A 12907-nucleotide genomic window follows, 5' to 3' on the forward strand; every position below is an offset into this window, starting at 1 on the left:
AATTCGTCGCTGGGAGCTTCGGTACCGTCGCAGCGGTCCTCCAACTTCCCCCACATTTCCATACATTCTTACATTATTCCTTAGCCCTCATCCCTACTCCTGAATGATCTAAATTCTCTTATCGAGTTCAACTCCTCGCATCTAACCTCCCGACCCTAATGGTTGATTGCGTAATACCTCTGCTCCTCCAAGAAAAGCCATCGAGAGCGATGAAGTTTGAACGTGACATTTTATAAACAGAGATATTGTCGAGTGCCCGGAGGGCCCTCAAAATTCAAGCAGTTCCGAGACACTCAGTCGAGATAGTTTACATTAACGCCTAAGCCGTTTGATTCTACGCCGGCGTTTCGTTATTAAACCTAAATTATATGTCCTGCTGTCGAAAATTATTACATTACAGATTTTTCCCAGAAACCCTGTCTGCTCTTAATTAAGGTATGATTATAAGTTTCTCTCTATAATTTCAATCTTGAATATACATTTGCTCACATTCTTTCATCCGTCTCTCTTAATCTATTTACATAAAGAGTGCTTTTTCTCAGTAAAGTTATATTTTTCATGTCGATTTACCCGACTGTTGCTGGCCAATCTTTTATCTCGGTTTATATTACATTTCCTGAGTGAAATGTATTTCACTTTTGATTCTCATGATTTCGAAACAAACCGCGCATTTTGCGTCACCGATGGTGCTGTTCATAGCCGCAGGAAAGCGAATTACATCCGGTCATTACAACATGGCGTGCGGTCTCCTTGTAGTACTTCGTGATTCTCACAAAACTAGAACCGGCACCCACCGACGCGTTGCAATCTTGCAAAAGGCACTGGGCTAGCCGGCTAGTTCCGCACAGTCCCATGTGCGCAGAAAATGGCGGTGTAAAGCGAGAGTGAACGAGACGGGCTGATCTATTTATCTCTTTCACTCTCATGATTACAAAGAATGTAGATTCGCTATCTCTTTCACATCTATGATATTCTGTTTTGTGATTCTGTTGTGCTACACCTACAGGACGACACCTTTATTAAAAAGGCAATTTATAGCTTGTATAAGCATTAAATAATAAATTTTGTTAATTTATAAGTTAAACATTTTGTGCCCCCACTAGGTACTAATGTTGCGCGCATGTACGCGCCGCACAATTTCGTCATAGGGTGATTGTAAACATGCTCGCATTGTGCCACACCTTGTGCACGCACTTCCGTTATAATCACAAAATGTGGGCGAACATGGTGAATTTTGGCATGCATGTCATGCACGAATTGTTATCTGGGTATGAACAATGAATTCCTATTCTAGACCACTGTGTTCGGTACGAGGGCGCTGGTCTACTCGAGTTGAGTGCGCCCGCGGCTATACAAAATCGCTCGGATCATTTAAAAAAAGAGAGCGATTGGGCTCAAATTTGGTCAAAGTTTTCTTTAAGGATCAAGGAACAAATTTTCCACTGAACATTTTCACTCCGCAATAATTCCATGTAGACTTTTTCCCGTCACAACCTGAGGAAACGACTCCTGACAGTAATGGTTTGCAATCGTTTTCATGTTGCAAATATCAGAGAAAATTTGTTTTTAAAACATAATTGGCATCGGTAGAGGCATTTCTATTTGAAAATAACTGAGATCATTTCTTCGAGCAGAACCCGAGTTTTCGCGAGTTTAGTTTCAAAAGTCATTGATTTCGGCACAATGAAAATTTCTGATTTTTAATTTTAAGTAAAAAACTATAAATTTGATAAGCAAAATGCTGAATAAAAGTTGTGCGACTAGTCGAGCCACTTTTTGTCATCTTTTTTTTACAGCGAATTTCCTAGAAAATCAAGTTCAAGGTCAAAACTAATTGCGCAGATAAATGGCCCCCTTTATCCTGCACAACTTTTGTCTAAACCATTTTTTTTTTTTTGTATTGTCTCTTATTAATAAGAAGTGTATGCGTGTAGAATGTGAGGTTATGTTTACCACAACCGTAATGGAAGAATTATTTGTGATTTTTATTCAGTAAAGAATCTATTAAAAAGTAGGATAAAATAGTTTCTATTCTTTTTCATGAAAGATTTTACAAACCATTTTTCAGAGTGCTTCTGAAAATTTTATGAATTTTACATGCATTTCAAATAATAAGTAGCTTTTTCATATTAAGAAAAATCTTGACGTTTTTTGAGACGTAAATTTTCGTTATTTGTCATAGGAGAATATAAATTTTGCTTAAAAATCCTTTTAATTAATTGAAGATTCAAAATTGTATTTAAAAGCTCATTCCCTTGGTCAAAAATACAAGTATTTTATTAGAAAATTATTTTTTTGTGTGAAAATTTAATATCGAACTGTACATATAACTTTTTCACTTTGTGTTCAAAGTGTATCTCTTTTTGATTAAAAATTCGTGTATTTTGTTGAAAAAGTTGTCTTTTTTGGAGAAAATTAATCTTCTTGGCCAGGTAAAATGAAGCATTTGCTAGAATAAGGTAGAGATTTTTTTAATTGGTATTTTTTACTTTCTTGCATCAAGAAAATCTTGAGTTTTCGTACAGTTTTTTAAGATGTACATTTTCGGTATTTCTCATGGAAAAACTTTTTTTTTAGATTTTTGTGAAAATACCACCTATTTACATTAAACTGGGAAAGAAGAATGCAATGTTAAAGCTTTTTAATAATATCACTTGAGTTTTTTAATACTCCGAGGAGATCGCGCATAATGTTTGGACTCCCGGACAGGCCGTAAGAATATTAAGAGGGAGATGGAATGGGGGGGGGGCGAGTAAAATTTTTATAATTAAAAGCAATTACGTTTTTCTGTATTTAAGTTCATATTTCTGTTTTCCCTTCTCAGTTTTTTCCACGTTGAGGTCCGACTTGAGTAGGAATTATATGATTTAAAATTCAAAAACGCCTTTTTCATTTTATGTTTTTCAGTTTTCAATTCTTTTTTCGCATTTAGAGTTTTCCGTAAGCTTTGTACACATTTCACACGTGATTTGGATATTGTGGAAACTGAATTCCAAAACTTAAATACAGTTTTTAGAATCAAAATTCGAAAAACACAGTTTCCATGTTCTGTATTCAAGTTTTTAGTTCTATTTTACTTTCTCAGAGTTTTTTCCAACTTTAGTTCAAATTTCACTATAGTCTTCGCATTTTTCAAACCTAAATTTTACTATAAATACTTAAAATTGTATGTTGATTTTATTTCAGTATTTTCATGTTCAAACTTAACCCGCTGGGCACCAGCATGGTCATTTTTGACCTGAGGTGATTCTAAAAGTGAAGTGTCTGAAAAGGGAAACATTGGAGGGGCGGAGCAAATATGCTGATAATTAGGGGGAATGTTCGACCTATTCGAAGGGCATAGGGCCGTTTTCAGCTTAATGCTGGTTTTCGCAGAGAACGGTCGGAGAACGAACATACGGTCAATTTTAACCCATGCTGTTCTTAATAAGTTGAAAAGTGAATGAAACCTTTTTAGTGCATTTTTTTCTTCAATATTGTTTGTTCAGTTAATTTAAAAGTGCTGTAGTGAGAAAAAAATTGAGTGCAGAATAAGAGTCCAGGATACTATATCGACTGACGACTGCGACTCTGCAAAAGAGCTTGAGGTCGTGCATTACAGTGAAACTCTTCTATAGCGCCGACTTTGGGGCTGACGATGGGTAGGAACTAACTCCCCCGCGCACCCCCTGTTACACCTACCTGTGGCACGGCGTCAATTCTCGGAAGAGCTATAGAAGGGAGGGCTATTAAAGGGTTTAACTGTATTTCCATGTTAGGAATTGAAGTTCCTACGCCACAGGAATGTACTGACCGATTGTCAAAGCGAACACCGTGCCACCTTTGCGAGTCCAGTTTGGACAGGGAAACCGATACAGCGTGTCTCATTTGCCAGATGCCAATATGCCGGGACAACCGTCGCGCAGTGTGCGTTAATTGCTCAGACGAATCATTAAGATTAATTATTTATATTTGGCAGTATAAAATTTCATTTTGGTTATGTTCTTAACATGTATAGTTTTAATTTCACTCCTCTTTACATAAATAAATGTAGAGCACTCTAACAAATGAGCATTTAACACATTTTTTTACCTTATTTTTACATTTTTTTCTGTAAACAATTTTAACTTAACAATAATTTGTTTGCATTTTAATTAGATATCTGACATCTTAAACTTCAGTTTACACTCAGCATGTTTAGAAAGTGCAAATTAAAAAAAATAACTGCCCGAAATGTAAGCATTAAAATTCATCACATAGGGCACATTCACTCGGTTAGCTAAATATACTTTTTGGGAAGAATAGAAAAACCACTTAAAGAGCTTTGTAGAGCAAAGTCTACAGCCTAAGAAACCTATCGATGTTTTTCAATTACTCTAAAAACAAAGAAATTTTTTCTTTTCACAGTAATTTTTGTAATTTGAACACACTTTAAACAATTTTAAATTTTCACTACTAAATTTATTTATCAAAGATGTTTCAAATCATATTAATTTTTTAAAGTCAAGAATTTCAAGAATAAGAGATGAATTAGAAGTTTGTTTGCAACAAGATGAAAAAGTAAAAGATGTTGAATCAAATATACACAAAATTCCTATTTTGGATTAGCAGGATTTCCGAAACAAGGTTTTACACTTGTCAAAGAGCTTTGTTGAGAAAAATAGTTTGCATATCAGTTATATTGATCGTAGAAGTTCTAAAGGTTTCATGATGACGAAAGAGTTTCTTAGAAACGACCCTGATACGGTTTGCATAAATGCTGATAAAGGCAGTATTACTGTTTGCATGTAAAAATCGAATTATATCAGGGATATGGAGAATTTGCTTTCTGATAATGATAATTTTGAATTATTACATGAAAATCCGTTAAAAACATTAAAAAGAGACACTTTTAAGATGCTTGACAATTGGAGAAAGAAAGGTATTAACACTGAAGACACAGTTCTTGCAAGATTTTATGGGTTGAGAAAGATTCACAAAGATGGCTATCCCTTAAGAATAGTTATTTCAACTATTAATACTCCCACCAAATTTTTAGAACAAAATTTTAATTTGATTCTCAAGGACTCTATCACAACTTCTAAATATAATGTCAAAAATAGCTTGGAATTTCAAAAAAGTATCATTCAAAAAAAGGTTCCGGATGACCATGTAATGATATCTTTGGATGTTATTGCAATGTTTCCAAGTATATCCCTTAAATTAGTTAAAAAGGCAATTTTAAATAGATGGACTAATATAAAAACCCGTACTCGTTTATGTCAAAAAGATTTCATTGGAGGGATAGTTTTTATTATGGAGTCAACTTATTTTAAATTTAATGGATCTTTCTATAGACAGAAGTCTGGTACTCCCATAGGTTCAGTCATTTCTCCGATTTTAGCAGAGCTAGTGATGGAAGATTTGGAGGTTTCTGTTTTTGGGAAATTAGATTTTGTTTTGCCTTTTTATTTTCGGTTTATCGACGATACCTTATTATGTGTTCCTCTGGAAAAGTTACAAATTGTCATTGATACTTTTAACAGTTTTCATCCAAAAAGTTCAATTTACTCATGAAATAGAACAGGATTATAAAATCAGTTTTTTGGACATAGAAGTAATTAAGGGTTGGAATGGTAATATTATTACCAATTGGTACAGAAAAAGTACATATTCAGGTAGAATTTTAAATTTCCTTTCTGCTCATCCCTTCCAAAACAAAATTGCAGTAATTAAAAACTTAGTTGACAGAGCTCTACGTTTGTCCCATTATTCATTTCACACAAGAAATTTGAATATTGTTAGGAATATCCTCTTTCTGAATCATTATCCAAAAAAGTTAATTGAGAAACATATTTCAATTAGAGTTCAACAAATCAAAAACAAAGAGATTAATAATTTGATTGTAGATAATCAGAAAGAGTTAAAGGGATATAGTTCGTTTAATACTTTTGTTCTTCCATTTTTTGGTCAAATTTCTAAAACTATTGAACTTATGTTTAAAATTTTTAAATTCATACTATTTTCCAAATTCCATTAAAAATGGATTCGGTGATAAATTTTTGAAAAGATCCTTTAAATAATTTTGAAAAGAGTGGTATTGTCTATGAGATCACTTGCAGGATCTGTAAGATGAATTACGCGGGACAAACTGGCAGACTTCTTGATAATAGGATAGAGGAGCACAAAAGTGATGTTCGTTTAGGACGCTGTTATAAAAGTGTTCTTGCCAGACATACAAAGGCATTTCTTGATGTTGACCATGAGTTTGACTGGGATAATGTTTAAATTTTGCATAGTAAAAGTAATGAGAGAAAGAGGGAATTCATGGAAATGCTTTATATTAAAAAACAAAAAAAAGTTATCTATTAATTTAAAAACCGATTTGGATGGGTTGAACAAAAGTTATGCTAATATGATTAATTACATATAACTTAGCTGTTTCATGAATTCTGTTTTTTCTTTTACTTTCTCTTTTTCTGATGTAATTGTGACATATATTTATATTGGGTTTACAACAGATTGGCCTGCTGACCCTCATTCGATTCTCAGGTATCAAAGAGAGAGCCATGTTCGTGGGTGCTGTCAATTTCTATCGCTTAAATTTTTCTTGCCGTTGGTAACGCAAATTTATTTATTTATGTTTTTTATTTTATTGTAATTTGATGGTCATAAAAATAAAAAAGACGAAAAAAAGAAAAAGAGAAGGAAGGGGATGTGGTTGGCTGCCTTCTCATTTTTCTTTCCTCTTTTTTATTTTTTTCCGAAATTTTTTTTTTTTGTTTTTTTTTTCAGATTACAATAGGATTTTTGGTTTTCGTTTATTCGTTGTGGTCCAAATTTGGTCGTTGGATTCTTGTTTTACTTAACAGGATTTTGCATCAATTTGATTATTGGACGTTAAATGGCATTTTTAATTTGGATTTTGGTCTAATTTAAATTTCGTAAATTTTGATTAAAAAACAGAAAAAAATTATTTTGCCATTTTTTGTTGAATTTTCATTTATAAAATTGTAAAAAATGAAAATATCGTTTTCGCTCTTATATAGTCTTTTTCTAGATACTCTAGTGATTCAATTTCACTCCTATTTATATACAAACTTGGACTTTAAACATATTTAAAAGATGTTTGAAATTTCGGGTCAATTTTGACCCACGCCGTTCCTCAATAATTATTCGGAAAATACCTGGTGGCCAGCGGGTTAATACCAGGAGAAAACATGTAAGTAACATCGAATGCGATAAAAAATTTGACTTTTAAAAGCGTAGTACATTCATAAGTTAAGTTATTCTTAAGTAATAAAATGTTCATCATGTGTTTACATGTTTTTTTTATAACTTTATACAACTTTTATTGCATTTCCGTTTTTTCTTGATGTATAGTATTAATAAGAGCGACCGACACAGGGCACATCTAGCAGTCCTATAAATATAAATTTATAACATTAAAATCGAAAATGTGCAAGAGATATGCGACGCACGTCATGATTATCATTTTGAGGTGTTCAATTTTCTTTTTCACATTATTTCTTATCTCGCATAGTTTGGCCAGAAAATTGAATTTTTAATTCTCTTAAAAGAATTTTCGATCACTAAAGTCAGAACCGTTAGTCAAAAATGGCTGGTTTAGGAACTCTTCCTTTAGTTTATTCCTTAAAGAATCTGTCAAAGCTTAATCCACTCTGATAATTCTTCCTTAAGTTACCGTGCCTATGGATTAAAAACTTTGCAGGCTCAAATGTCTTTGTTAAAAATTTTTTTTTTACTCTAGGGGTCTCAAAACGTGAAAATTTGAGGAAAATCGACGAAGAAAATTTCACATAAAACTAATACGACCTGAGCGAGAATGTAAAAAAGAAGACCGCTAACCATGATCTTATTTTATACGTACCTGCTTTAAATATTTTCATAATATTTTATATTATGTATTTATATATTATGTATTTATGTATCTTGTATTTATATTGTATATAGTATTTGAGACTATAAGCAGTCGATTTGAAACAATTTAGTCTCTGAGATAGTCTGAGAGATTTGGGTCCTTTTCAGAGCGGTGCGACGGTAATATTATGTTCCTTTTGTATTCGTCACGTACCGGGCGAGCAGAGTTATTAACAGTAGTTGGCCGTCGCTAATACTACTCTCCCTTTCTAAATTTCTCTTCAAATTGTCAAGACTTTTAATTGATGAATTTTCTCATTATACTTATTTATAATTATAACTTATATACTGATATACAATTTTCTAGTTGAATTAAAAAATGTTGTCTTTTTTGCCGTATCTCATTCCGTTTACGAGAAACGTTCTATTAATTCCAATTTTAAGTATTAAAAAACAAGTTAGATATCTGAAATCAACGAAACCCATAGATTCCGAATTATTATATTTTAGGCTGTTTGCTATGAAATTAAAAAAAAATCTTCTAAATTTTAATCCGAAATCTTAAGAAAGGACCCTTGAGTGTCGGCTACTGTATTGATATAGCCTCTCTGCTTGTTATTTATGATCGTATTTCTATTTCAGTTTCGGAAAAGACATTTTAAAGCTTTTAAAACATTTAAAAGAACTACCTGGCCCTTTAAATATATCTATTTGAGTGCCTGCGGAGAATTTCTTTGAGCTTCTCTGACCCTAGAGAATTTTTAGAATATAATCAGAGATTTCTATCGGTAGGGTTCATACCGTTAAGTATTGAAGCTAACCAGAGTGGGAGTAAAGATCTCCATAACCAACAAAAGAAAATTTTCCAAAAGGGCGAAAAAGCATGTTGTACAATCGTTAGAGCTATTGAAAGATGAAACAAAAGTGCACTTCCAACCACTTTCAGGCTGAATTTTATTAAAGGCATGTGCAGTTTGGCCCGGAGCCCTAACCATAATTCACTTCAATTCGCAATCGACCTCAGTCATTTTTCCGATTCCTCTAATTTCCTCTACTTCTTATGTTTAAATAAATCTATTTTTTTTTTCTAAGAATAAGCAAAATTGGCTTATATGCCCTTAAGGTGTGACTATTCTTCTTTTGAAATCCGTTTTCCCTTTTTAAATCTGTCATATTCTTGAGAAACGTTATTTTTTATTAAAAACGTCCAATTTGTGGAATTTTAAGGTCTTTTTTATGTGCAATGAATTATTTAACATTTATCGAAGAATTAGCAGAATATTATTATTTCCATGGGGTTTTTAGATTAAAAAAGGGGAAAAAATGCCCTACCTGTTCCGAGAAATTTAAAATTGAAGATCGCGATCAATCACAGTATGGCAGTCAATGTTTTGCTAACAATAAAAAAAATATATTTTTTTCAGTAAAAGATAATAATTTCAAGAAATTTCAATCTGTCAATACTAAGATGTGAAAAAAATTATCAACCCGGAAACAAAAATACGTTCGCTTGCATTTAAATGAATTCTGACGTCTTCTGATCTGCGTATCTGTCACTGCGGAATTCCGTTTTGCTGCAGATTGGTTTCTAGAAGAATTGTGCTAGTTATTATTTTTTGACAAGCATATGCTTTTTCATACTCAGGAACTATAAAATAGGATAATGAATCTTGTAGCTTTGCGTATGAATTCTTTTAATTTAACAATACTTTATAAAGTTCAAAATTCAAAAATGGTTTTAAATACCCGCACTCAACAGATTCGCAATTCAGTCACCACTCCAATGGATTCTTTTTCCCGGCGTTTATTTATTGTTTGTATTTCTATAAAGAATGTAATACTGACATTTATGTAATGATATTTTCTATGGAATAAATTGCATTCGGAAATTACTGTTCTATAAGAAACGATATTCCGAAAGCCTCAAATTGATCCAAACGGCTATTTTTCCTGGAGATTTAAGAAGATAACAAAAATAGAACAAAATATTTGACAGTTAATGTCTAGTGATGAATGTATGGTTTTAGTGAAACCACCATGAAAGCTAAACGTATGATGGGGCTGGCAAGGGGGCGTGACTTGCACCCGGGCATATAGACACTAAATTTATATATATATATATATTTTTTAAATATTACAATTTGTGGTAAAATAATTATTCTTATAAGGATAGAAGTCAAGAATATAAGCGCACTGAGGTTAGGTTAAGCATAACTGTTAATATTGATGCAGCCCCGACTATTCCAAAGTTATGCGAATTTGATAACGTTGACAAAACTGATTTTTTTTAAATAAAATTTGCTATTTAATATCTCATTATGAAATAAATTCGAATTTTGAACGCATAATAAAAAATGCACGTACATACCTGCTGCTCAAGATCTTCTGGATGTTCGACTACAGTTAAATCTGTTTTCAGGTTGGAGTGGATACAACAATGGCGGCCATATTAATCCAACAGTTTAACCATATAAAGCTTTTTATGTTTCTCGAACTGAACTTAATAAACTATACCTTGTAAATAAAATAAAAAAATTGATTCGATAAAATAACGTTAAAACTTTTACTCAAGATATCACTTTATTTCGGACACATTAGTAACTGTCGTTACATTTCTAAAGAACGTCTGAAACGGAGATTAGAATTAAGCATTTCATTGAATCATACTTGCACTGATCTTCGAAAAACCGACATCTTCCAAAAACATTCATAACTTTGTCCAACATATTAATAATGTACTTCATCTATACAAAAATCAGTTTAGCATACAAAACAATTTATATTGGTTTAATCTTGAAGTGGAGCCCAATAAGTGAAAAGACCAAACATTTCAAGTCTTGTACAAGGTAATAAAAACATCGAAGTCCTTCAGGGTCCCTTGATTGATTCACATCCAGAAGAGATCCCGTTTTGGAAGTTGTAAATGAGATGTGTTCATCCCCAATGACGATTTCAAGTTCTTGGCGCCCAACGCGATCCGGCTGAGGCCAGAGAGAATCATCTTCCTGCATGATCTCGGAATCCTGAATGATTCGTTTCAATTCCTCCATTACACATTGGTGAACGTAGGCTTCTTTTCGGATCATGGTGTCATTTTTGTAATTAGAGTTATTGGCGTACCTCAATTTGCCGTCGGGTCGAAACTCAAACTCCAGAAACTCATGACCGAACTTTCCTTTGTGGCCAACGTAGTAACGTATATAGAAATCAGTCGACATTTTCTTCTCAAAAAATAAGAACCCGTCTCTCAGATTTCAAATTAATTCAATTTTTGAATACTTAATGCATTTTTACATGTTGAATAATTTCTGAAGCGTCAATGAATCAATGTAACCTGACCAGTTTGGTTCGACTGGTGCGCATGCTCCAAAAATGTATGGCTTCGCCACGCGCAACCAAAAAAAAGTCATCCAATCAAATAATCCGTAGGAATTAGTACAACGGCTTCCATTTTTAAAATGACGTTAAGTTAGATATTTAAAACGTCTTCAACGCTGAATGTATGAAAATGGAAAAAGCGTGCTATTAAAAAATTGTAAGTTCTTCTTTTCAATATATTTGTAGGATTATAATTCCATAATATGCAAACTGTCAAATTTTCTTGTATTGTGTTTTTTATTACTGAACTTACAAAATCTTTGTACTTATTATGTAAGTTCAGTAATAATAATAATTATTATTATAAATTGATAATAAATATTTAAAAATATAATTAATTATAATAAATAAAGAAATTATAATTATTGTAATGATAAATTCATCAATTTTGTTAGGTATTATGATAATTATACTTTTGGTGCAATTATAATGAAAAATTGTAATGACTTTTAGAACTTGCTGTACTTGAGCCCCATGGAGGGTATTCTTTCAATTTTTGTAATTTTCTTACCTTGTATAAGTAATACTTTTCTTCTTACGCGTTTCTTAATAATTTAAATGAAAAAAATTAATTCCTTTGAAGGAAAATACCAGTGCCATCCTAACCTAAAACTTAAAAACCTTACATTTTCTAAGACGAAGCTTTTATGATGTGGCTATTTTGTTTTTATTGAACAAAATATTTTATTTCAGGTAATTTCTTCTTTAATATACAAATAATCATATTTTATTATGTTGAACAGCGAAAAACAGTCTGTTGCACCAGGAAAATGTCACACAAAAATTTGATTTGCTCCGAACAGAATAACTTTTTTGGATCAACAAATTTTATTTCTCATTCAGAATCCCCATATCTCGAAAGCGTATTTTTATTTTGTAAAAAATTATACTTTCAATCGCTAGCGAAAACCTATTTTGAAAGCCTGGGAAATTCTCGAGCCAGCATCGTCAGGTCGATTTTGAGGGAACTGGTTTACTTTTTTTACATCAAACTTTGTTTACTCATATTCACAAAGACAATATCTCAGGAGAATAGTTTTTTTTTTAATGCTAAAAATTAAACTTTTTATCTCAACCCGCAACCGAGCCTGCTTCAATTGTAGGTTAGTCTCCCTAAACTAGCTAACCTTTTCTGATCAAACTTTTTTGGCCTCAAATCAGGAATACTTCAGCTCGGGAATGTACTCTTATTTTATATGAAAATGGTGATTTCGATTTTACAGAAAGTTTCTTCGCTCTCCTATAAAGCTGCAAAAATATCCCTTAGCACCTTTTAGACTACTATCCTTCATGTATGCATGGTAAAAGCAAATAGTGTTAAGCGCCGTGCTACATCATAATGCGAAATGATTTGAATCGTATTTGGGAAAGCGTCTGTTCGTTGTCATGTTAACCAATATGGAGGTCGCTGTGCAAGACGCGGCTTGTACGTATTTCGTACCAGGCGGTGATCACTCAATGCTTTAGATGTATCGCAACAAAGTCGACGTTGGAGCCATATAGCGTATACTCATATCAAGAGCTGCCAGATCGAGCATGAAATTTACCCTCACCATACCTACTGCTTGGGAGCCGCAAAACATAAGGTGCATGATTACCACTGCATAGACATATAAAGTCTAGACCAACAGTCTCTTTGATCCGCCGACGCTCCTATTTAGAGAGAGAGAGAGAACGAGTCGAGCGAGGA

At 32.7% G+C, this 12907-nt stretch overlaps 2 protein-coding genes across 4 annotated transcripts in view; both read right to left on the reverse strand.

Moving 5' to 3' along the window:
- Positions 1-10332, reverse strand: part of LOC117181336 — a 47353-nt gene extending 37021 nt beyond the window's left edge. Inside the window, exon 1 of one of the 3 annotated variants that reach the window (XM_033373903.1) lies at positions 10208-10332. The gene's annotated coding sequence lies outside the window, so the exon portion shown is untranslated. The remainder of the gene's footprint in view (positions 1-10207) is intronic. The other 2 variants (XM_033373901.1, XM_033373902.1) reach the window with 2 other exon arrangements.
- A 72-nt stretch (positions 10333-10404) lies between these two features.
- Positions 10405-11209, reverse strand: LOC117181337 (protein mago nashi homolog). Its single transcript, XM_033373904.1, has one exon. It carries the CDS (start codon positions 11055-11057, stop codon positions 10617-10619), a length of 441 nt encoding a protein of 146 aa, XP_033229795.1. The 5' UTR covers positions 11058-11209; the 3' UTR covers positions 10405-10616.
- Positions 11210-12907: the final 1698 nt, after the last annotated feature.

The sequence above is a fragment of the Belonocnema kinseyi genome, chromosome 10 (genome assembly GCF_010883055.1).
Source record: "Belonocnema kinseyi isolate 2016_QV_RU_SX_M_011 chromosome 10, B_treatae_v1, whole genome shotgun sequence".
Classification (NCBI taxonomy): Eukaryota; Metazoa; Arthropoda; class Insecta; order Hymenoptera; family Cynipidae; genus Belonocnema; species Belonocnema kinseyi.

What these genes read in the sequence shown, in the direction of transcription:
- LOC117181337 (XM_033373904.1), bottom strand. Translation starts at nt 11,057, where the DNA reads ATGTCGACTGATTTCTATATACGTTACTACGTTGGCCACAAAGGAAAG.